The sequence below is a fragment of the Amia ocellicauda genome, chromosome 23, assembly GCF_036373705.1.
Source record: "Amia ocellicauda isolate fAmiCal2 chromosome 23, fAmiCal2.hap1, whole genome shotgun sequence".
NCBI lineage: Eukaryota > Metazoa > Chordata > Actinopteri > Amiiformes > Amiidae > Amia > Amia ocellicauda.
Window position 1 is genome coordinate 14523947 of NC_089872.1, and position 26010 is coordinate 14549956.

At 38.8% G+C, this 26010-nt stretch overlaps 4 protein-coding genes and 1 long non-coding RNA gene across 6 annotated transcripts in view; 4 read left to right on the plus strand and 1 right to left on the minus strand.

Annotated features, from left to right (window-relative positions):
* rin2a (Ras and Rab interactor 2a) overlaps positions 1 to 2755 on the plus strand; it is a 45230-nt gene extending 42475 nt beyond the window's left edge. The window contains exon 12 of the mRNA XM_066696501.1: positions 20 to 2755. Within this exon, the coding sequence (XP_066552598.1) occupies positions 20 to 343 (324 nt within the window). The 3' untranslated portion in view covers positions 344 to 2755. The remainder of the gene's footprint in view (positions 1 to 19) is intronic.
* A 5044-nt stretch (positions 2756 to 7799) lies between these two features.
* slc17a5 (solute carrier family 17 member 5) lies at positions 7800 to 14801 on the plus strand. Its single transcript, XM_066697193.1, has 11 exons — positions 7800 to 8003; positions 8756 to 8952; positions 9335 to 9568; positions 9806 to 9893; positions 10121 to 10207; positions 10573 to 10691; positions 11155 to 11316; positions 11547 to 11679; positions 12025 to 12172; positions 12617 to 12707; positions 12919 to 14801. Exons 1-11 carry the CDS (start codon positions 7919 to 7921, stop codon positions 13054 to 13056), a joined length of 1482 nt encoding a protein of 493 aa, XP_066553290.1. The 5' UTR covers positions 7800 to 7918; the 3' UTR covers positions 13057 to 14801.
* Positions 14802 to 15116: 315 nt separating this feature from the next.
* eef1a1a (eukaryotic translation elongation factor 1 alpha 1a) lies at positions 15117 to 20277 on the plus strand. Of its 2 annotated transcripts, XM_066697196.1 has the most exons (9): positions 15117 to 15323; positions 16197 to 16362; positions 16503 to 16682; positions 16955 to 17134; positions 17222 to 17518; positions 17609 to 17759; positions 17860 to 18116; positions 18289 to 18523; positions 19531 to 20277. In XM_066697196.1, exons 3-9 carry the CDS (start codon positions 16539 to 16541, stop codon positions 19653 to 19655), a joined length of 1389 nt encoding a protein of 462 aa, XP_066553293.1. In that variant the 5' UTR covers positions 15117 to 15323; positions 16197 to 16362; positions 16503 to 16538; the 3' UTR covers positions 19656 to 20277. The 2 variants fall into 2 exon arrangements, with proteins under 2 accessions (XP_066553293.1, XP_066553292.1); XM_066697195.1 differs by lacking the exon at positions 16197 to 16362.
* LOC136719310 (uncharacterized) lies at positions 20267 to 22931 on the minus strand. Its single transcript, XR_010805399.1, has 3 exons — positions 22836 to 22931; positions 21016 to 21154; positions 20267 to 20535 (listed from the first exon to the last, which is right to left on the minus strand). It is a non-coding gene; the product is annotated as an uncharacterized LOC136719310 (long non-coding RNA).
* Positions 22763 to 25967, plus strand: cgasa (cyclic GMP-AMP synthase a). The gene is made up of 5 exons (XM_066697194.1): positions 22763 to 23345; positions 23878 to 24100; positions 24353 to 24613; positions 25231 to 25330; positions 25480 to 25967. The coding sequence occupies exons 1-5, from the start codon at positions 22866 to 22868 to the stop codon at positions 25811 to 25813; spliced, it is 1398 nt and encodes a 465-aa protein (XP_066553291.1). The 5' UTR covers positions 22763 to 22865; the 3' UTR covers positions 25814 to 25967.
* Positions 25968 to 26010: the final 43 nt, after the last annotated feature.

The window sequence follows — 26010 nt, forward strand, 5'->3', positions numbered from 1 at the left end:
ATGCCCTTGCTCTCTGCAGAATTACCTGAGGGTAGCCTTCCACGAAGTGAACAGTGGCTGCACAGCCAAAACCCTAATGGTGAGGCCCTACTCGACCACCGAGGAGGTGTGCCAGCTCTGTGCAGAGAAGTTCAAAGTTCAAGACCCTGAGAACTACACCCTCTTTCTCATCACAGAGGAGACCAGCCAGCAGCTGGCTCTAGACACCTACCCACAGAAGATCAAGGCTGAGATTCACAGCAGGCCCAACTCCCAGCCCTTCCATTTTGTCTACAAACGCCCCACCAACCTCAACATCTGCCTCCCGTCTGACGAGGAAAACGGAAACTGTCTTCCGAACTGAAACAACAAAGAGATCTTGGGAAGAGATCAGCACTTCTCAAGCTACATCTTTGCTTTGATGTTAAACTGTTAAGAGCTACACCTCCTTACGCTTTTGTATTTTTGGAGCTGCAGCCAGCTGACAAATGAATTGGGCATCAGGACTACTACAAGGAGGGAGTATCTTCAAGCCTCTGCTTTGAAACATTTGGATATTACGCGTGAACTTGCACTTTATGTCAAACAGAAAAATAAATAAATAAAAGAGATGCGGACACGTTACTACATAGGGTATTCAAGCAAGAGACCTCCAGTAACTTAACCTTTCAACTCAAATGGGGTTGTGCTGTATCAGTAGCCAACACCTTATTGGTTGTTGTACTTGTGACATTAGCAGAAGGCAGGCATCACACTGACACGGGTGTTGTGTATCAGGACGCTATCATATCGCTCAGTCAAACTTCCATTGACTTAAGTGGAACAGTTTTCTTAACAGATCTCAATAAAGAGAAATATTGTGTTCTAGGTTCTATGCTCTCTCTTTACTGTATCAGATTGTTAACGCAATCCCCTCCGCATGTGAACAGACCTCCTGCCGTGCCTTTCTAGATGGGTTCTATCCGTCTGCAAGACTGTAATGAAAAACTGACTGTGTCATTTTTTTCATTGGAAAACATCACCCTTTTGTATATGTATATAAGTATATATTTTTTTTATTTAGATTCATGTTTGTGTTGCAGTTGCAGGTAAACTGCGGGTTATGGGTTTTTAAGTCTTTATATAAATTGTTGGAATATTTCACATGTAATTAGTTTTGTCTTAGTGAGAACCCCTTATGAACCAGACATTGCTGAGAATTATTATTATCTGAGATAATGAATAATACTCATGTGCAAGATACTGAAGCCTACTTAACAATTACATTTCAAAATAAATTTAAAATGTATAAAAAATACCTAGGTTCAGACTTTTGCATTTTTTGTGTGAAATGTATTTTCCCAAATTCAATGTTGATGCATCAGTCTGGATTCCTTACACCTTGCGGAAGGTTAGAGGAAAATATGGAAGTACATCTGTAAGTGAATTGGCCAACCATATGTATTGTGTGTAGAAGCCACAACAATACAGGACCCCTTGACTTCACCTGATAACATTTTATTTTAAGGATAACACGGGTGCAAACCTGTCCAAGTGGTTATATAACAATATGCAAACACAACCCAGGGTATTGCTCACCTGGGAAACCTGGTTCCTAAAGGGTTCAAGTTAACTCTCTTGCAGGTCTTAGAGTTAATAAGGCAGTGCCACAAAGTCTTGGTGTTATGGGTTTTCAGGAACAAGCTTTCTAAAAAGAATTTGTATCTTTTATATATGGAGCACAAACTCAATCTCCATACAAACACTGGCCTCTTGGGCAACTCTTTCAATTGCCAGATGTTCCTCAGCAGGGTGTTTTCCTCAAAGCGACTGATGTGAAGAAAGGTCAGTTAAGTGGGTGATGAAAAAGTGAAGGGGTTATGAAGAGTAGTATTCTGCTTAAAAGATTGACATTCAAATTATTATTATTCAATCTCTGACATAATTCAGGGTGTTGGAAGCAGTATTTTTTTATTCTGGTGACTGTATCCCAAATCAAGATCTAAAAAGCAACTGCTGAAATCACACATGACTCGACATGTATTAGAGAGCCTACAGCCATACATCAGGTTCATTTTGAGTGTTGCCAATTGAAACCACAATGTAAACTGGTCTAATGCAGGATATTGATTAGGCTGTAAGATGCGATTTCTCTTTTGACTTAATTAAATATTTGAACATAAACAGAACATTCAAAAACACCATAACAAATTAATAAAACATGATCCCGCTGTATTTATGCCACAAATACTTCTATTCATTTAATTTATGTAAAAGCAGATGTTGTGACTATGTTCAGTTGCATGTAAGCAGGTTCAGAAAGATTTATGAATGGATATTGTTTGAAAAGGCCGTGGTTTGGAAACTTGTAAGAATGAGAGAGGGAAATAGCCATTGTTATGTCAATAAACATTGTTAGAAACACTAAGCTTTTAGATGTATTTACGGTTAAAACATATTGAAGCACCTATTCGATATTTGATAGGTGTGTAGACAGACGACTAGGATTTATACATTTGTATTGTAGGTTTTAGTGCTGTACTTACTGTCATTTTAATATAATGAAATGTGTATAAGTTTTATATTTATATATCATCTGTGCAGGATTTTTCACAGATCACTTGTAATTTGTTATACACCTCAATGTAATGCGTGAAAATGTACTTTTCCACCAAAACGACAAGCTGTGTACTGGTCGTTTTTATATTCTGATGCCTTCCTGAAAACCCTCATTGTGGTTTTTACATACCCTGTAATGATTACATTTTGCACACAATAAATTGTGATGATGTATTAACTAAGAGTGTGATTTTACTTCTTTCATTCACTTACAGCTTGGATATTATCAGTACTTACATTTACTCACATTTTAGGGCACTTCAGTTTGACTTTTGAACCATTGTATGAAATACCCTTTTTTTTTTTTTTTTATCCTTTCCAAAAAGACGGGCTGGAATCTTGGCACAATGTAAACCGCTGAGCGATTTCTTGTGTCCTGGAAATGTAAGAAGTTATTCCTTACCCAGAAATTTTTTCTTCATCTTACTGACAAAATACTACGACTAAAACAAAATACAAATAACTGTTTTAATATTTATATCAGATATAAGGAGCATGAGCTTTAAGTATTGTAGAAAATTGTTATTCTTCTATTCAATTACCCTTGTTTCCTGGAGTTTTTAACCAACACACTGCGAGATGCATTTTCTCTGAGACAAGTCAGTTGTGTGACCATATAAACCAGATCATTTAACCAAATGTGCCTGCTCCATCCTCCAGCTGCTGAACCTTTGGAGAGAAATGATATGTGTGCAGCTGCAGTCATGAGAACTCCTTCTGTTTCTCTTACTCAAAGGTAATGTTTAACGGATCCTTTTCTGCACTGGGCAGCAAGAATGTCATGACTCAGATATTTTCTGCTGCCTCCCAGCTGTGCGGCCAAGACGTGTCGTCCCAGCTGAAATAGTTGAGTGTCGGCAGAAGAAGATCGCAAAGGCTCGAATGATTGGATTAATACTGTCAATGTAATGACTTCTGTTTCTGCATTTCCCATAAGAGACTTGACTATCCTCATCTGAGATCACAGCTGATAGAACCAGCCGTAGCTGACGAGATCATACTACCTGTTTTTTGTCTGGTTGTTTTTTTTTTTTTTTGCTCCCATTATTCAAGAACAATAGGATTCAGTCCCAAGGCTTAATATGTGAACCGTTACGTCACTGCTTTACACCAAATTAATTTGCGGGTATTCAGAATATTAATTATAAATGTATTCATTATTACATAGTGCCTGTCACACATTGCCATTCTATTACACATGAAATTGGATAGTATCTAGATCTATTGTTTTTTTTATATTTGAGATTATATTAAATCGTTTCCCTCAAAAAGATTCTTCTGAAAGGACTCTTAACGGAGAGAACAGGAAATGAAAACAACCTGCCCCCAGCTTGGAATTTACCTACATAAGAAAGTACCATCAAATGCCTCAGTGGTTTCGATTAATAAATACTGAGATCTAAATTGCATTAGGAAGTATACATGCAACTGAGTAAATGACAAGGACTCTTTGTTCATTCAAGCTCATTTGTTGGCCAAGTTTCGTAAGTCACAACTGTTTTCCTTCCTCATCTAAATTGTCTGTGGTTCAGAAGATCAGACTGAAGAGATTGGTCTCCATGCTCTTATACAGTCGGTAAGTATTTTTCCTTCTAAATCAAGAGCAATATATTCTATATGCCCAAACTAGTATATATATTTGGAAAAACTACAATGAGAGACATCAGATTCGCTAAGCACAATATAGATAAGTGCCAACCAGACAATTGTTCAACAAAGAGAAATAAATAGTTTAATAGAGAAGCTTGGTTTCTAAGATAGTACACACAACAATTGAGTTCTATTGTCACAATCAAAATCCATTTGTGTTCTTGTTTTTCCTTAGATATACTGGAGACGTGATGTGTTTGCTTGGCATATCTGTCAGGTTTTCACTTGAAGAGCCTTGTTTACAGCCTTGTTCAGGTATTCGGTTTAGAATCATTTGTTTATTAGTCTTTAGTTCTTAATCTATGGTTCATTATTTGTCATATTTAATGTATTTATTATAAAGATTACAAAAGTATTTTTAATAAATAAAACAACATTGTTGGTGTTCTTTGAAATTGAAACAACCGTCTCCAAATAAAGATTAATTTTACATGTACTAACATTCTGAAGCAAACCACATTGTTTGGTGAACAAGTTGATTTTTCAACACTTTCAACATTTCTAAACATTACATTGTTTCAGCCTCTTAATCTATTTTTACCTGCCAGAACCGAAAAAAACAATTTGTCTGTGAACTTCCTGAGGTAGCAATGGTAACTGACTTTTGGCCTGTTGTTTAAAACACTGACATAAACTGTCTTTGAAGAATAAAAAAACTGATTGAGTACCACATGCAAGCACTCATAGCAGTTTCAAGTGCTTCAGATATAACTTGTAATCTGTATGCCATTGAAGACTTGTTATTCATGGTCTTTAATATTTATTTATTTATTTATTTATTTCATGTAGAAATTATATTAGGTCTATTATTAGGCTAGCTCTTTAAATAGATTATACCTAGCAAGCAACACACTGTGGTGCTGTTGTAAATTTGTGAATGCTAAAAAATAAATCTGTAGACCCCAAGTACTGTATGTGGCTTTGAATACTTGTGGTTTAAAAAAACACTTCTCCGTATGATGCATTCAATCCCTTCTCTTTATGTATGTGTGTATTTTGTATGCATGAGGTAAAGAAAGACAGAGCTACTTTTTCAACTTTTTGAATTATTATTTTAAGGATTACATCACTCATTTAATATTTCTATGTCAAAATACCAATTTGGTACCTGTTACCAAGGTGACAGGCTTAAATGTGAGTTAACTCAATTGTGCCATATGAGCTGTTACATGTTTAATACATTGCTGTTACATATACTTAGAACTAGCAAATGATGAGCTGTACTACCATCTTGTGGTTCATTGGTGTAACAATGATTTTGTGAGATAAAATGTATTTTAATAGCAGTTCTAACTGTTATAAACAATAATGGAAAAGGGGGATTTACATTAAACAAGTGGTTCTCAAACCTGTCCTGGAGTACCACCTACCCTACTGGTTTTTGTTTCAACCGAGCTCTCAATTACTTAATTTAACCCTTAATTTAAGTAATTTGCTTACATTTGACTCTTTAAATTGTGTAACTGATTAAAAAACTAAAGTTGGTTCCTTAAGATAATATTTTACTTATACAACTTTATACTTAAAACCCCTACTGTTCAATTAATAATTAAAAGGATCTGATTTAGGAAATTATTAGTTCAATTAAGTAATTGAGAGCTCAGTTGGACAAAACCAGCAGGAAACCATTAAAGCATGAAAATATGTGTAGTTGTGCACATATATAGACGTATTTGTTTTAGTCTCTGCACAGATAATTCATTTTTAAGTCCCATTTTAAAACAACAAATGTATTTCCATGGTTTGGACTTCCAAGCAATGTTAAAAAGATCATTCAAAATAATTACATACTCCATATAGCTGAAACCCTGCTGAATAATACTGAAACTGTACCTGAAAACTTTTCTCTTGTCTTGTAATTTAGCATCAATACAATTTTAAACTCACAGTCAGTATGATAGTTGTAGATCTCCCTGTTCAGTAGACCACCACTTTGTCCCCAGCACTAAATGTTGAACATTTATGGAATCATGCTGCGATATAGTAAAAGTATTGTGTCTTCAAGAGGAGTGTCCTCTCATATCACCCATAGTAAAACTGTGGCAAAGGTGTCACTGCTCTCTATGCATAGTGGTGTTGCACTAAACCTCAGAGTGAAGAATACCGTTAATAGATGGGAAAATGAAGAAGAAGAATTCTGAATTGTTTGAAAATGTCAAGGAAAACCATCCAATACTTCTTGCAGAGAAAACAACTGGTGAGTTTCAAAGCAGACTTTGCTGATTAGGAGCTTCTGACATTAGCACTCTCCTGTACATATAAAGAGATGGGAATGCATTGTGATGCTCATGTGTTCATACTTTTACTACATGCTACAAAACAGTTAACCTTGTAACTGTTCAGCTTGAACAACAAGTAACAATGTCGCTGGATCTTATTAAAACATAAATTAAACCATTTAATGTATTCCTGAGTAATTTGTGGGCAAATTTGGTTACTTTAAGAAGAATATATAACTGAATTTAATATATTTTAATTAGCAAGTAGTAAGAGAGCAATGACAGCAGTATATGGTTAAGAATTGCTTGGAACCCTGTGGCAACTCTCTTTGTGAAAGGCACAGTATCATGCGCATCTCACAGTCAGATAATTTGCCTACCTAATCAGCAATATGCTGCTGTTGGCTGGAGGAACAAACGTTCTTGTATAGAGTTTCTGTCTGATATGGCAGCATTATGCATAGCCACAATATCCACTCTTAATTCCTGCTCTGTTGACTCAAATGTCACTGTCTTCTGACATTGTTTTCTACAGGCTCTGGAGACAGCAATACAATCTTGGAAATATCTGTTATATACCTTATCTGTTCAAAATCTAATTTAAATGCATCAAAATCTGAAAAAGTCCAAGGGTGGTGAATACTTCCTAAAGCCACTGTATATATTGAATAAAATGCTTTCTTGTAGTGGGGAAAAAAAAAAACAGGCACAGAAGAAGCTCATATTGCCTGCATTTTTCCAATACTTTTCACACAACGTGTATATGATCCATTGTGTTGTATCCACTTCTGAATGCTGCTTGTTCTCTTGTTTGGGTGAAGTCCAGAGTATTTTGAAGGTGATGTGTTAATACCTTTGTATATGAATGGAAAGCAGACAAATGGGCCTATAGACAGATCTTCTTTGTCCCTTTCTTTGATGATGGTTACATTGTTCCACTTACGTGGTGCCTTCAAATCAAAATACCTGAAAAGTGGAACAACCATCATTCTCCTGAATGGAGCAGCACACAAAGAAGTATTAGATCAATGCATACGACCAGTGCTCACTTACGGCTGTGAAACCTGGTCACTCACAAAAACTGTAGCTGACACACATCAGCATGGACAAATGCATGCCCAGAATAACAAGAACAGATAGAAAAATAAATGAATGGATCCAGGAACAAATCAAAATATGCGAGCTCTAGACACAATGCAAGAACAGATCAAAGATGGACAAAGGAAGCTATTGAATGCATCCCGGTGAAAGAAATGCACCTTGTTTTATTCATTATGAATCTCATTACACCGCAGTAGTGGTGCTCGGGAGATGGTTACGCGCACGCCCAGTAGCGTGCTCGTTCACGGACGTCCAGGCTGCGTTTCCACTTCCTGGTAAACAGCTGCTAGTGTCGGCGGGCTCCAGCTGTGCACCAAAAGTCGGTTTTTTTCACTGAATGAAGTGGTTACATATTGTTTTTGCAAAAGAACATGATTTATTCTGGATCAGAAAGTGAGACGGACGACAATGAACACCCTTTGTTGCACAGGAAGCCGCTTGTCAAAGTTGAAAAGGGTGAGAAAGTATGCATTGGTGTGTTCAGTGCTTTCCGTAACTCGTGTTTGTGACGTGTGTGGAAATTAGCCTCATAAGCAGTGCATTCATTATAAAGTAGATATGTGTAGCCTACTGTATGTGTTATCACGTCTTTTCTCCTATCAGGATACGTTTAATTTGACCTAAACAAAGGAAATAACAGTACAATAAATCACACTGTTATTGAAACTATGCACGTCATGTTCCTTATTTACACATCAGCTGACCAGTGCGACCAGTTTCACGGGTTCAGAAAACACTGTCAATATTGATACCGTTTGTGTTCATTGGCATTTGATTGGCCAATTGACCTGCATGAAGGAAAGCTTCATTTTAAGGTTGTCATAAGCCGTGTTCATTGAAAATCATGTTGGGGTTTCATTGATTTTATATCCATCCATATCAACAGTTAGGCTCAGTACACGTCATGTCATTTCAAAGATCAAACAAGCTTCCACATGTTTTACATAAAGTTCAAAATACAGTATATTTCTAAATAAAGTATAGGATCAACAACAAATCTCATATTGTGAAGCACAAATAATCATCTTCATTGCAAAGATCATATTTGACTTGATAATGTATGACAGCTTTTGTTCTCATTTCATGTTGTGACTAAAAATATAATGCTATCAATACGATTACTTTTTTTTTTTTTTTACTTCCATGTATATTTTGCTTAAGTCGGGGAATTATTTTTCAATGATGTTCATTGTGGTTCTCTTCCTCAGCGCCAGTCTGCTGCTCATCCCGTTATGGCCTGGCCCTGCTGTCCTGCTATGGGTTTTTTGTGGCCTACGCACTGAGGGTCAACCTGAGCGTAGCCATGGTGGACATGCTGTCCAACAACGACAACGCCACCATTAACTCCAGCTCTCAGATCTGCCCTGCTCATGGAGGGTCCTTGCCACCTCTCCACAACAAGACGGTCAGCTGCCATTACTTATACATCCGCATGTGACGTAGCTACTTCACAAGGCTAGGCTGGAAGAATATATATATATACATACATATTCCCACGTTTCTTATTTGTCTTGTTAGCTTAAGGATTGTACTATAATGAACTTTAGGGTTTTAATTAGCATAAGGTTTTCATTTCTGTTAGGGTTAATTTCCCACTAAACTTTGATTAGCTCAGGGTTAGGGTTGTGTTTCCGCTAACTAAATTGGATTGAGGTGTGGCTTGGGTCTACCTTCAAGTTTTGGAGATCTTTCTGTGCATTCGATTGCCTTTGAGGGTTTGTATTTGATCATTCCTCAAAGAAAGTAATAATTGTGACGGTAATTCAACTATTCTTAATGTATGACAGGCGAAGGTGTACGACTGGGACTCTGAAACTCAGGGCTGGATCCTGGGCTCTTTCTTCTACGGATACATTTTCACTCAGATTCCTGGAGGATACCTCGCCAGGAAATATGGAGCAAAGTGGTTCCTTGGAATTGGCATCCTGGGAACTGCCATATTTACGCTGCTTACCCCTCTGGCTGCTGATATGGGGGCAGGATACCTCATTGCGTTACGGGTTCTAGAGGGCATCGGTGAGGTATGTTTCTTTTTCAGGCTTTTACAGATGTCTGTATTAACAAAGTTTGAATGTTTCTGTCAAATCAATTTAAAAAAGTAAACATATCTTGAGACTCATTAAACGTCTTATTCGTTTTTGAGAAGTGGACTGGTGAAAGATACATATTTGGTGGGATTCCTTAAACAATATAGCTACTAAGAACTTCTTTTTTTCTTGTTGTTGTGATGTAATGTAGGGTTTTGTTGTACCCATTAGGGAGTGACTTTTCCAGCAATGCACGCAATGTGGTCCGCGTGGGCTCCACCTTTGGAGAGAAGCAAACTCCTCACTATTTCATATACGGGTAAGACAGCCTCTCCAATCACAATCATTTTAAAGAGTTGTGTTTAAATGCCAAGAAATACACTTGAAACGGTATATATTAACAAAAACTCTGTGGAGATTAAGACTTTCTAAAGTTTTTGTCATGTAATTCTGAATTCCTTCCTTAAATTTGTCTTCAGTCTGTTTCCATGAGTCATTTTCAATCACTTATATATTCTTAGCACTTTATGTATATTTGTTTTCCAGGTGCACAGCTGGGAACAGTAGTTTCACTTCCTATATCTGGATTAATTTGTTATCATCTGGACTGGACCTATGTGTTTTATATATTTGGTAAGTTGCTATATATGATTACTTTTTTGGATATATTAAAAGGTTAGGATACACCTTTTAGATTCAGACAACATTTGGTACTCCTCTACCTTTGAAACCTTTTGATGTGTCAGTTCTAGACAAGATAAATGTGTTTTTGTATGCATTTCCGAGTCTCATTTTTATTCAAATACACAAAAATCAGGTTTATCAAGTTTGTAGTTTCTTGCTACTAACTTGTTTTTAGGATTATCACATATTATTCTAATTTAACCATTTATTTTTCTCCTCTCAGAGATTACAAAACCGTTATAAAGATGCTTTAGTTATTTTAACATAATTTTACAGTGTACCTGATTTTTTTTTTTCCTTCCTGATGTTTGCAGGAGCAGTGGGGGTGTGCTGGTTCATATTGTGGATGTTGTTAGTCAGCAACACACCAGAGACGCACCAAAGAATATCTGTCAAAGAGAAGGAGTACATCACATCATCCTTAAAGAAAGAGGTATTTCAATAAATCCGTTAAACATAAATAACCCTTTTTGAGAGTTATCCTTTAATCATGAGGAATGTGAACATTAAAAAAATAAATGGCTTAAGGATATAAATAAAATAACATTCTCCACTACACATATTAGAAGAAGGAAAGGAAGAAAAAGGAGATGGTGTTAGTTGTACTGATGATAATGAAGGCAGGATACCATAAAGCAACTGTGGAATTTATACATTCATTTAAAAGATATAAGTGTGCCTTTTGGAAATTGCTCTTTATCTAGTGTATGCACTGTCTGTGTTTTGCACTGGAGGCTTTGTCCAAATAGGTGCCCCCGAATCCCTATGCAAATTCAGTGATAACAAATGTCTCCTGCAATGTGTGGCAATTATAAAGTAACTGGTATGTGGACCAATGTAATTAGCTATTTTCCCAATCTTTGAATTTTGTTTTTCTTTTCTTTCCACCTACCCAGTTATCTTCCTCATCTAAGCACATTCCCTGGAAGGCTATCCTGAAGTCTCTCCCACTATGGGCCATTGTTGTGGCCCATTTTTCTTACAACTGGACTTTTTACACTCTGCTTACATTACTGCCCACCTACATGAAAAATGTTCTCGGATTCAATATACAGCAGGTAACGGGACTCCTGTTGTTTCAAACGGATCATTCAACAAACCATTATCCTCTCGTATACTTAGAAATGGATACCCACTGGAATTGTAGACCATGTTTTTCTTTTTGGTGCATTTAAGTGTGCATCAGCAACATACAAAATTAAGATCATGCCCTGATTTAGGAATGTGATTACAACAGCTGATGAAACATTGCTCGTGGTAATCTGACTCTTCTTTTTTCCCCACGTAGAATGGCTTTTTGTCTGCGCTGCCATATCTGGGCTGTTGGCTGCTGGCTCTTATGGGTGGACAGTTAGCGGATTACCTTAGAGAAACATTGCTGATTCCCACTGTGAAAGTCCGCAAATGTTTCAGTTTGATTGGTAAGTCATATGGCAATATCTTGATTTCTCTTGGTGTTTGGACATCAAGAGAATTTTCATTTACCCAAGCCTATTAAATGTATCCCAATTATTAAGATTATTGTTATTATTATTGAACTTGAAGGTTGGAATTTAAAGATCGTGTAATTTAGACAATTTTTGTATCTGAACTGGAGGAAGAGCATATTTTTCTAAACCCTCTGAAATGTTTTTATTTATGAATAATTTATAATTTGTGATCATGGATGTCCATGTGCTTCTTACTCTTGAAAGAAGACCAGGCACTGGGATTTCTGGTAAGAAAGCTAATAAATATTGATTTTTTTTTTCCCCCCCCTCTTTCAGGAATGATTGGTCCGGCTGTGTTTCTGGTGTCTGCAGGGTATACAGGCTGTAATTATGTTTTGGCAGTGTCTTTTCTGAGCATCTCATCTGCTTTAGGAGGCATCTCTGCGTCAGGCTTTAGCATCAATCACCTGGATATTGCCCCATCGTAAGCAAATCCCATACATCCTTCCTCATGCTTCACATGTCTTATAAACCAAAGAACAAAACCGTTCAGAAATAGTTTTGAGCTTTATGGCATTACCTTACTTCGAAGAGCAAACTATGATCTCAAACAACCCGGTAACTGCTGAGGTTAAGTAGCATTACAAAATATTAGAATTACTACTAAATGAGCATAGTATATCATATGTTACAGAATATTTTGTGTTGGATTTCAAATCTTTGTCTGGTCTCAGGGGGTGTTTTTAAACTAATGTAGTCAAATTTCAATCAATTTTAACTGAAAGTAAAATTGAAACAGGTGTGAGAACAGTGGTTATGTATGAAAAGCCTAATGAGAGAGACATGGAAGCATATTTATGTAATTATGCATTTTACCTTGTATTTAACTTTAAATAAAAATGTAAATAACCTTTTTTTGTCATAATAGTTATGCAGGAATTCTACTAGGAATCACCAACACATTTGCTACTATCCCTGGGATGGTGGGACCAGTAGTAGCAAGGGCCCTTACCCATTCTGTAAGTATAATTGTTTGACAGACTATTCATAAAAGGCTAACGGCTGTCAATGGGCGAACACGGGAGAACTAGCTGATATTGTATGCATTATATATGAACATTATAATGACAATAATGGGTATCTGAAATTGTGGTGCAATTGTGGTTTTATTTTGTATATCTACTATAAGTATCAGTCTCTATTCTTGTGTTTTTGTTTATTTCATTGCAGAACACTATTGAAGAGTGGCAAACTGTCTTCTACATTTCTGCTGCCATCAATGTTTTTGGTGCAGTGTTTTTTACAATCTTTGGTAAAGGAGTAGTGCAGGATTGGGCAGTTCCAGATCTCCATTCACATGGACACTAAGTTCTCTGACACCCAAGCCTGCAGACTGAAGCACTTGTACTGTAATCATGTGTCCCGGATGGACTGTTCTGCAGTGGGAATTGCTTTGCAGTCTTATATGGCCTTTCTCAATCCTGGCTGCAAAAAATATTTAATTGTACATCTAATCCCATTTGAACAATATTACTCAGTCAGTGTTATATATCCCAGAATTGGGCATAGCTGACTGAAATGAAGACCTAGTTGGTTAAAAGTTGCCAATGTTGGAAGAATAGATTGTTCTATTTTTGTTGAATCCATTTGCATTTCTTTTACTTATCATGTTTATGAATTATGTAACTGTAATTCAGTTTAATTTCCTCGTATAAATATGCCAGTCAAAAATCTCTGTAGAACAATGGTAAGTTTGTTGCACTGCGGTATTTTACAAAACACGTTTTGTAGTCAAGAAAGCACACGTGACTGCATGATTCTCCAAAATTAGACGAGCAATATTCCCTTAGGGTTTTAAAAATATATGAACTGTTTTATATCAATCTTAAAACATTAATTGAAGACACATTCACACTATTTTTAACTTATAGTATGTTTGTATATGTGTGTGTAATATATATCAACACACAGAGGAAATGAGGGAATAATTACATTTTTTGTGATTCTCTGGTTATTTTCAAAATGATATAGTGAGAATTGTTCTACTTATGATTGCCTTAAAACACAGCCCTATGGTTTATATTTTTTGTATTTTGTAATCTCTGTCTTTCTTTTGTGTAATCTTAATCGTGGTGACAATTTCAATGTCACCATACTTAAACTCTCCAGATATAATCGGCAAATAAGGCACAAAAGAAGGGAAATACTTTATAAGAAGTCAGTCAAGGAAATGGAGATATCGTTAGAGGAATCTGATCGCCATTCCTAAAAGCTAGACGCGTAGAGAAATTGAATAGGTTTACTGTGTGATAAAGTATTAATAGGATCCTTACCTTGAGTCTTGAGTGGCCAAACAGTTAATCAAAATAGTCCTGGTTAAATCCATGTCCGTTACTTGGCTTCCATGGAGCGCTTTAGCCATGCATTTTTTGAGCTTTTTTAATTCATTTCTGTTCTGGCAATTTCTTCCTTATCCAAAATGATCATAACTGAAACAATATTCTGTTCTGAAACTGTGACAATCTACTTTATTTACACATTTATTTTTCTCAGGTTCAACCTTCACTGTTTGCAAAAGATCATATATGGTCCCTACTTTTATTGGGGTGGGAACTGGTGGAATTGTAAAGGGACCTTTTCTTTATACCCATATGAAGCAAATCTATAAATGAATAACTGCTTTAGATATATCTTTCTTTGTTTACAATTGTGTTTGTTTACAATCAGTGAGACCACTCATGGCATCTGAAAAAGGATCTAGTGAATCATATTACTTTGTTCAGTCTGTTACTTGGACCAATCTTCAGTTTGCTTAGTCATGTTAAGTGTAAAGTCAATTAAAACACTATTATAAAAATGCTGTTGGCATTTGTGTGTTTAGCAGGCTATTATATTGATAAATACACTGTTTCTTGACAACTTTCAACTACAGTATATGGTTATGGGATTATCTTTAAATTAGTAAGCATTTCAAATGTTATTTGTCTTTTTTATATACCTAGAAATACTTGTGAAGTTGTTATGTTGTACTGTGTATGTTAATGAACCATTAACATTGTTGCATGTGAGAATAACACTACTCTGCCCTTCCTACAGGGTATCTAAGGACCTCAGTCTGAGTTATGTAATTTGTCTTAACCCATCCTCTAATCTAAAACAAGTCCAATGCATTTTACAAACACCTCCCTGCCAGAATGTCTATTAGCTCACTTAGGTCAATGTAATCCATTTACAATCCTAGCCCAGGCACTGAGAATAAAACAGGTCTTCACAAGTGCACCGAGCAAGGGAACAGCTCACAAGTTCCCAAACATTTCCATTCAAGTCTTCCACACATTGCAGGCACCACAAACGTGATATCTCCCAGTAGACTTTTCTACCATCCCCCCCCCCCCCCCTTTTTAGTTTTAAAAAGGAAAAAAAGTCATTTCTGGATTGATGCGTGTTTTGCTCTGCTCTTCCCCACCATGCCAGGCTTTGCTCACAATCCCTAAAGATGCTCTTCTCCAGGCTTAGAGGGGGTGTCGGTAATGTTAGCCCTGACGCCAATTCCGATACCCCCTCCCGCTTGACATATAAGCGGCTCGGCGCCGGCGCTCTGTCTTTCCTGACCCGGACTCCGGAGCTCCGCACAGGTAGGACTGTCTGGAAGCTTCCGCAGCATCTTGTGTCCTGTGGGCTGCGCCGCCGCTGCTGCCGGGCCCGGGCTGTATCTTGCAGGGAGGCTGGTGGTGGGTGGGTGCGTTGCAAATGCATCTGGGTCCCCGAGTTGTCATTAAGTTAGCTGCCATTGCATTTAATGTGCCTAACGAGCCTTAGCACGCAAAGAAGGGAGAATATGGCGGCGACGGGGGGGAGGGGAGTAATCCTGGCTTCAGACATCTCTATTAATAAGACAGGCGCTCTTCCCTGCTGATGGGATAACCTGTGTTTGTGACAGTGAACCTTTCCCCCCCTCCCCCCGGGATGTTGCATTGAGCTGATGTGTTGTGGACTTTATGATGGCTGTGGTGCGGTGCTGGCATTGGGGTGAAAACTCGAGAGGTGGAAGGATTGATGAAGGTGCCTTCTAATGAGCAGAACTTGCCATTGTTTGTAAACATGCAATAGTGACGTCGCAGCTTTTCTCATTCTCACGGCGGGGACATCAAGGGCATTTCAGAAGGAGGCTTGTCAAAGTGGATTTAATGTAAACAAGCATCTATATTCAAATGCAGCAAACATTTTAGATTCACATTTCTAAGTTGGTATCTAGATTACCCGTTTGAAATTGTTTACATTAAGTCTGAGCACTAATCCAGTTTGGGTAATTTGTAATTGATATGCTTTGCCATTGCCTGTCGAATCTGAATAACAATACCCAGTGAGCTCCAGTGACAGGCTTTGGTAGCTGAAATGGCTACTTTGGACAAAGGGGGTGTACAGGGTGTAAATATACAACATCATTGAAATGTACATGGTGCATTGTGACTTTATGGAAGTCTATAATGGCTGCTTTTTCCTGGCAGTGGACAATTTGCACAAAATGGAGGGCAGCTTGAGAGAGACAGTGCCACACATTGCTCTGCCACCTGCAGAAATAGGATGCTGTGCAGTGGAATAATAATGACGACTGTGTGCCGGTGTGCATGGATATTGGGGTGGAGCTGTCTGATGCAATCGTGTGCCAAACAGGTAGAAAGCAGCCGAGGCTGGACAGTGTTTATCTGCTCTGGAGGAGATGCTCAAAACAAAGTGACTGTTGCATGTGTGATGTTAATTGTAGGCTGGCATCATTTAGAGGGAAACTTTAGCTGTTTGTGTTTGTCTTGTAGATTGTCTTCTGCGTGTGATATCTCTAAACATCCGCAATGGGGAAGGAAAAGACTCACATCAACATCGTAGTGATCGGACATGTCGACTCCGGCAAGTCCACTACCACTGGTCACCTGATCTACAAATGTGGTGGCATCGACAAGAGGACCATTGAGAAGTTTGAGAAGGAAGCTGCAGAGGTACGTATGGCGATACTTTATATCAGTAAACACATTGTACAGTAAGTAACCCATGGGATTGCTGTATACTAGATGCTGCTCCATAATAGCATAGTGATACTAGACTGACTCCTTGTGCCAAAACACACAGGGAGTTACTGTATTACAAGAGTGAAATCTAAAACTTCCTTCACACTTGGACAGCCTGCATTAGTAGTATTGCTGCGAGTCTGTTCTGCAAGAGCTGAGACATCTGTTCAACTGCTGGGCTGATGTATTTTTTTTATTTATAGATGGGTAAGGGTTCATTCAAGTATGCCTGGGTTTTGGACAAGCTAAAAGCTGAACGTGAGCGTGGCATCACTATTGACATCTCCCTCTGGAAGTTTGAGACCAGCAAGTATTACGTTACCATTATTGATGCCCCTGGACACCGAGACTTCATAAAGAACATGATCACTGGCACTTCCCAGGTATGTGTCATTGCAATATAAACGAAAACTGTCACAAGCTGTTAGCCATCAAGCTGAACCTGAAAGCGGACTGCGTTTCTGTTGCAGGCGGACTGCGCTGTCCTCATAGTTGCTGCGGGCGTGGGCGAATTTGAAGCTGGCATTTCCAAGAACGGCCAGACCCGCGAGCATGCCTTGCTCGCCTATACCTTAGGAGTCAAACAGTTGATTGTTGGCATTAACAAGATGGATTCCACTGAACCACCCTATAGCCAGAAAAGGTATGAAGAAATTGTCAAGGAAGTTAGCACATACATCAAGAAGATTGGTTACAACCCTGACACTGTGGCTTTTGTGCCCATCTCTGGGTGGAATGGTGACAACATGCTGGAGTCGAGCCCCAATGTAAGTTCAGTGTGCTCTACCCCTTCCTATGACAGTTTGCTTTAAGTGTGCCGGCTGATGTCTGGAGGACTTGTGTCTTTTCATTTAAAGATGACCTGGTTCAAAGGCTGGAAGATCACCCGCAAAGATGGCAATGCTTCGGGAACTACTCTGCTGGAGGCCCTCGATGCCATCCAGCCCCCAACTCGCCCGACTGACAAGCCCCTGCGTCTGCCCCTGCAGGACGTCTACAAAATCGGAGGTGAGAATCGCTGGGTTCAAACAGGTGTGTCGTGTCAGCTGCAATCTGACAGGAACAAGAGCGCAGCGGTTTGTTAAGCACAGCTCCGTGTACCTGACAGGTATCGGGACCGTGCCAGTGGGCCGCGTCGAGACGGGCGTCCTTAAACCCGGGATGGTCGTAACCTTTGCCCCCGTGAACGTCACCACTGAAGTCAAGTCTGTGGAGATGCATCACGAGGCCCTGTCTGAGGCGCTGCCTGGGGACAACGTGGGCTTCAATGTGAAGAACGTGTCTGTGAAGGACATCCGCCGTGGCAATGTGGCCGGAGACAGCAAGAATGACCCCCCGATGGAAGCGGCTAACTTCACTGCGCAGGTGGGCCCTGTTATAATCAGCTGTTCATTTAGATTAAAACTGTTTATTTCATTCAATAAATTGTATACCATTAAAACACAAAATATGCTTCAGCTTGAAGTGCTATCAGAACCCATGAAGGATAAAATTGTCATCTTGGATCGTGATGTATATCTGTATATTCTGCTGTTAGGTGATCATCCTAAACCATCCCGGGCAGATCAGCGCTGGCTATGCCCCCGTGCTGGACTGCCACACCGCGCACATCGCCTGCAAATTTGCTGAGCTGAAGGAGAAGATCGACCGCCGCTCCGGCAAGAAACTCGAAGACAACCCCAAGTCTCTGAAGTCTGGCGATGCTGCGATTGTTGACATGGTCCCGGGCAAACCAATGTGTGTGGAGAGCTTCTCTGACTATCCTCCTCTGGGTGAGTCTGAGCGGCCCTTCCACTGAGTCTAAATAGTTTAAAATCTAGTGGACAGAAACGGCCCTGTTGTGGCTTTCATGCTTTTCAGCTTTCTCAGGAAAAATTAACCGTTTTGTTTTGCATGACCCCACAACTGTTATGTTCCAGTAGAGATTGACTTCAGAAACGTTTAAGAGGTTATGGTTTTATTAGGAATTATATTGAAGCAGCAGGTGTCAACCTTTAATGCAGAACCCTTTCCTAAAAGAAGTGGGGAAAATGTAAATGATTTGAGTATAAAATAGTATGGACCTTTTGTAGTATACAGCTTAGAAGGACAGTAATAGTACAATGTACAGCAGCAGTAAAAAATAAAAATGACAGTATTGTTTCTTCATGTAATTGTTGCAGTTACTACAGATACAATAGAAAACCTTTACTACAACATAATGGCATTCAACAACTGGAGTGTACTTGTAGATTTATAAGTGAGATAGACAACTTCACACCAATCTCCAAAATGATCCAAAGATTAACCTGCCTGTTTCCAGAAATAGTTTTAAAATGTAAGTTATGGCTGTAGGTGTTTATGAATACTGAGCTAATATGCACATGTAATTCAACTAAACCAGTGGTTCTCAACCTTAGTCCCAGAGGAGCACCTACCCTGCTAGTTTTTGTTCCAACTGAGCTCTCAATGACTTAATTGAACCATTAATTGAAGTAATTTGAGTACATTTGAATCTTTAAATTGTGTAACTGATAAAAAGTTGGTTCCTCAATAAGATCATTTCCTTATACAATTGTATACTTAACTTAAAACCCCTACTGTTTAAAGTAATTAAAAGGCTCTGATTGAGGAAAGTATTAGTTCAGTGAAGTCATTGAGAGCTCAGTTGGCACAAACGCCAGCAGGGTAGGTGTTCGTCCAGGAGCAGGGCTGAGAACCACTGGACTAAATAATCACATGCTCCTCCGTTACTGACACCACCCAGACTAACACTCCCCTGGTGCTTCCTTCACTGCAGGGCGCTTCGCTGTGCGGGACATGAGGCAGACAGTGGCTGTGGGGGTCATCAAGGGTGTGGAGAAGAAGGCCTCCACCACGGGGAAGGTCACCAAGTCTGCCCAGAAAGCTCAGAAGGCAAAATGAATGCTGTGTTTAGCTGCCACCTCAGATGTACTCTATGGCAGATTGGTCTCCCAGTTCTTTATTTCAGTTGGTCATTTAAGTTTAATAGTCAAAGACTGGTTAATTATTACGATGCATCGTAAAAGTATCCGAAGGAAAAAAACTAAAATGTTGTGTGGACCATCCGTTTTAATCTGTATTGTGGCAGTTTTATTTATTTTTGTTTAGTTTTAAACTGTACTTCTAAATGGAAACAGCACCATGACCAACAAATCTGTGCTTTTGAGACCATTTAAAATAATACAATGTAGTGTTCTCCTTACTGAGTGCACAGTTTAAGTCTTGACTTTTTGTCTAGCTTTAGTGTTTGTTTGCAAATAGTAGGTACTTCTCTGCAGTTGACAATGACTACATTTTTACACAAACAGTTTGAAAGGTTCTGTTATTAAGTTAAAGAAAAAAATATATATAAGTTTTCCCTTTATAGTTCAGAGCGCATGTATACATTGTGCACTTTGGTTAAACTAAGCTATCTGGCACTTTTGCACTCCTAAAATTTGATTGGCATTCGCTCCATGCACCTTATTCATTTATTGTGGGCAAGGGCCTTTCAACATTCAACATTAAAACTTTAAACTATTCAGTCTTGTGGTCTTTCTTGCATAGTCTTCAGGAATATACTGCATAATCTACTGAACTAACTGCAGTAACCTCTTTAACACATTCTGTGTTTGTTCAAAGACAGGCAAAACGTGTTTAATTTTGTCAATTTAAGCCCAATGTGGTGCTGGTGTACTTGAACAAACACAGCCTGTGTTAAATGGAGCACATGAGCTGTAAAGGGCTGCTGTTGAACAGAGCACATTTGGTCATACCTGAGCTCCATGACATCATGCCGAGGCTGAAACAAAAGATGCCAGCGGTCAGCATTCACTGCACATTAACGCACTAAATCTTTGATGGCACATTTATCTGAACAGGTATATTTTTCTAAATTACAAATAATTTGATTTTAACATGTCCATATAAAGGAATGCAGAATGAAAGTAAATTTAAAATACTTTGTGAAAGAACATTCATTTCAACATTGGTCTTGATAGGAGAAGCATTGTGCCACCAGAGGGCGCCACTGTGTGATGTTTATGGAGGAATTTCGGGAAAACCTCAAAAAAAATCACCAGCCCGCTGTGAGAGAGGAGTGATGCAGCAGCGCCCCGGTGAACAGTGGTGCGCCGTGCACAGACCAGCACCTAGACACCCTCACTCAGGCACCGGAGCCTCTAGCTAATCCCAGACAGTAATACACTCAGGATACATATAGCCAACCGCACAAACTGCTTTTTAAATGTAATAAATGTAAAATGCATTTTGAAGTACTTACCTGCGTGTACATAGTTAAACCTTCATGGAGTTTGGAAACAACTTTAGTCTCCCTGGAGAAGGATATCCACGGAGAAATAATAATCACGTTTGCATTACAAATGTCTACACACAAATACATTTCAAATAGCAGTCTTGCCCTGTTACAAAAGGGGATATAAAACAAACAAATACAAATGACTGGCACACAAAATAACAATGCATGTATCTGCCAACTACAGGAATTAGTCTGCCAAAAAGAAAACCACATTCCAGTAAATAGTTGTATTTCCCCACTTCAAATGTCATTCAGTTGCATACAAACATTAATAAACTACCAATTGGAAAAAATAAAGTTGTAGATATATTTCAGCAGTAGCAGGGTGTATATAAACACTAATAATACTGTCAGGTCAGAATGTCAAATACATGCAATTTAAAAACCAAGCAATGGCCATAAATGAATACAATCCATACTTTAATGAACTTAGCGCACTGGCGAAACCACCGGGGTGGCAAGGGGTGACAGCTGCCACCCTTAAAAAATGTATTTTTTGCATAAACCCTGTTTTGTATAATTCAAAGAACTTTCATTTTTTTATTATTTAATTTTAGTGGTATTTTCTAGAATTATTATAATATATTAACTGGTTACCATTACATACATGTTAATGAAATCATTATTCAGATTGTTATTGTTATGTTGCTGTTGCTGTTGTTGTGAGGAGAGTTCTGATCTCTTTGTGTTGTATTTGTATTAGTTATTACACCTGGCCAATTCCAGTACATCATATTTCATACAAATGCTTTACATTTGTTCCTAATTTCCCTTGTTCCTACTCTATTTATAACCTCCGTATATTCAGTGTTTGTGTATATTTCAAGCAATATAAGGCATTCATTTTCAGGATGCATTGATTGGCAGAACAATATAACCAATGTCTCAAAGTAAAATACTGCATCTTTTCCCTCAATGCTTAAGTACATATATAATACTTAGGAACTCCTAACACTCATAGAGATTCTGCACACTGGAAAAACCAAACTTTGAACACATAAACATCAAAGTGTAGAACATGTATGACATTTATTAGCAAGACATGACACTGTCCGTTTTCAGTAGCTGGATTTGTATAAATGAAGTGGACATAACCAACCACAGAATGATATGCCACCCTTGAATTTCAACTTGCCACCCTTCTGCCACCCCATGTAACATTTTCTAGAAACACCACTGACTTAGTGTAAAATAGTGTAACTGAATTGACAAACCACAGGGTCCTACTACACGGATTGGGGCTGACGAGTTATTTCAGAAAAAACTTACAAAGATTAGGCTAATCATTTAGTTTATTACATTAATGAATAAACAGCTTCGAGCTTCCTGTGTAATGTGGTGAAAGTGCACTACATTGATCAGGAAATGCCATGCTGTTTATGATGATACTAATAATAATTTAATAATTAAAAGCATTAGCCCAAGATAGTTTAAATAAGATGCATGTGTTTTTAATGTTTAATAATAATTAGCACAATATATTAACTAGCAAAACGCAAGACTGCAGTCCTTCACTTGACACTGATAACAGGCCCCAGTGCGGCAGCTGCCCGGCGTCTCCCCCGCTGAACAGCACAGCCAGCGGGGCTGCGGCTCCCGTGAAACAGCGTGTGAAACTAACGAGACCAGAAATGACTGGACACTGGCGACGCCCGAAAATACCGCCAAGTTCAAATAATAAGTAGCGGGCAGGACGGGCGGGACGGGGCGGGACGGGCGGGACGGGACGGGTCTAGCTGAGGGGGCAGCCCTGTCCGTGACGCGGCGACGGCGTGTGCACTCACCGGTACTGCCGCGTTGCTCTGCCCACTACGATGAACGGGAACCCGGCAGCTGCTGTCCGGAGGAGAGCCAGGAACCAGGAGCCAGCGAGAAGCCCGAATGCAGCCAGGAAAGCTCCGGTATGCCGAAGAGGAAGAAGCCCCAGAGCTGCGGACAATGACAAGGGTAAAGCGGCATGCCCTACACGTGGGAAGGTCCCAGCCTGTCACAAGCCCTGTGGGCCATTACCCGCGCCGGACCGGGTCAAAGCGGCGAGCCCTCAGCGCCCCGCCGCGGCCGCCAGAGCCAGGGCTCCTGCCAAGATTAAAGCAGGAAAAGGCGCTCCACACAGTCCCGAGAGGGTCCTGCAGTCGACGCTTGAGAGTTTAAAGATCAGGAAAAAAGCCAGGGGGGACGTGGCCGGTGAAGTGAACAAAATCGTGGAAGGGATCATAAAGCATTTAAAAACGAAATCAGACTGCTTCAGTGAAATCGAGAAACTGCCCACTGGAAGCTACTACGAGAATGTGAAGGTATGTGGAGAACCAAACCCATATATATATATATATATATATATACATATATACATATATATATAGATACACACACATAAATAATTAAACATTGCAAGTATCACTTGCAAAGTATGTAGACAGGACTACTTATTGCATTTGAAACAATGTTTCATTTGATTAAAAAGAACAAACATTCCATTCCATCAAATAACTCAATTATTTTAGGTGTAAACAAGGGCCAATTAGAACCGGCTATATCCATTATCCCTTCATTATATTATCCCTTATATAGTGTGTGTACATATATAGTGTGTACATATATGCATGTGTATATATATATATATATATATATATATATATATATGTAATAGTGATGTGTGTTTATGTTATGATGTGTAAGTGCCTATTACAAATCAGGAAGTGCCATGTGTCATTATTGATCTGAATGGAAGAATTGAGATCTTCAGTGTAATTTATAAATCATGTTCATATTGAGAGTTACACCTTTGAATAATGCATTCTTGTATTTTGTTGTATGGACATTTCACAGATCTCTGAACCAAATGAGTTTGACGTGATGCTGACAGTGCCGGTCCAAAGAGTTGAGCTCCAGGAGTTTGATTCGGAGGGGGCTTTCTACAGTGTATCATTCAAAAGAAACCCCCAAAAGCGCCCGCTGGATCGCTTTGTCCTGAACGACAGGACCATCTCTGCCAACAAGATGCTCAAGGACTTCAGGAATCACATCAAACAAGCCACTGCATCAGTGAGCAGTGAGTTGCTCTTTAATATGCATTTTAATGTTCTAATTGAGTGATCCATAATGATGCTTTATATTCAGGGGTTAAAAGGATTCCAGCTCCTAAAAATCACCACCAAACTGAAATGTGTACATGTACATCATCTTTCACTTTTTCATTAACCACTTGTGACATGTTATGGGAATGCATTTAGTTACCTTAAATACATGTGCATCTCAGGGACCCAGTAAGCCTTGACTTAATGCTTTCTTTCAATTTAAACAGGTGTAAAACTGGAAAGGAAGAAAGCAGGATGTCCTGCAGTGACCTTATTAATGAAAGTTAAAGGTCGAGAGGTGGGTTTGGACATCGTGTTGGGTCTTAAGGTCCACGCACAGAGCTGGCCCACGATCACCAAGGATGGCTTCAACATCGACGGCTGGCTGGGCACCAAAGTGAAACAAGAGTTCAAGAGATGCCCCTTCTACCTGGTGCCAAAATATGTTGGCAAGGGCACTGATGAAAAACACGGAGTCTGTGCAAAAGGTATATTTATTATGGTTGAAATAATTCACTAGTGTAAGCAATTAAGTGAAACTGAGTTATATTTAATCCCATTTGAACAGGGTATCAAACGTGTCCACACTGGTGCATCACCTCTAACCTGCAGCTCAATTTCAATAGATCATTAATGTATCAAGATTTTAAAAAATCTTTGTTAATGCTGCAGAAGTTTTATGATGTGTAGCAAAACAAAATCCAAATACTTATGAATCTATAATTTTACAATAGTCATTTTTGGAGCAGCATTTGGAAATGTTATAAACTGCATGCGACTTGTCCAGTGTGAAAAAACCTTAAGAGAATTTAATATAAATTTGAGTTTAGAGTTTTCACGATATTGTCAACCAAAACATCTCTAATATGTTCAGTTTAAGACACTGACCGTAGATTTTTTGGGGAGTCTTGGATATGCTGAAGATATAAAATCGCAGATGAGCACTAACACTATATGTTGGTGTAGACGGACATGACCCTGGCCTTCCGGACATAACATTAAAATCTGAAGAAAAAAAAAGCGTTTCCGAATGGTTATGTTGTAATGCTGACCATATGGGTGAAGAAGAAAAAAAAAAAAAAAAGGTTCCTTATTTTTGTTCCAGATACATGGCGGATTTCATTCTCGCACGTGGAAAAGGGCATCTTGAAGAATCATGGATTTGCCAAGACTTGTTGTGAATCTGGAGGCTCACAATGTTGCAGGTAGGTTGACACCCGTGATCCCACAGGATATTTAAATAGTATGAACGAATACGTTTATAAATTCCAACTTGCCCCATGCTCCCTGCCTCTTCAATACATTAATCTAAATATGTCTTTTAGTATAACTATGGAATGCTTTGGTTTTACAGGAAACAGTGTCTAAAACTCCTTAAATGTTTACTACAAAAACTGAAAGAGAAACATCCAGAACTGGCAAAGTTTTTCTCCTATCAAGCAAAGACCGCCCTTCTCCATGCTTGTGTGAAGAGACCACAGGACAGCGACTGGGAGATCAAGGAACTCGATGACTGTTTTCAACAGTTCCTTGACGATTTCATCCAGTATCTGAAAGCTGGGGATCTCCCTCACTTTTTTATCCCAACTTACAATCTTTTATATTCTACAACTAAATCACACCGACAGTTTCTGATCAAGTGTATTGAAGAACAACGAAACAACAGGTTTCCAGTTTTCAGGAACTGAAATTAAACCGATCCTATATGGAAAGGACGAATCAATTTTTATATTGAACAGATGTGAAGTTATGCAATATTCAATTGCACAATATTATATTACAATGTGCTTATTTTACATTTGTCTTAAAGTGCTGTTACTGTAACAATAAATACAATTTGAAAAAAAAAAAATCTTTAAATGCTTGTAGACTGGTGAGGTTACAA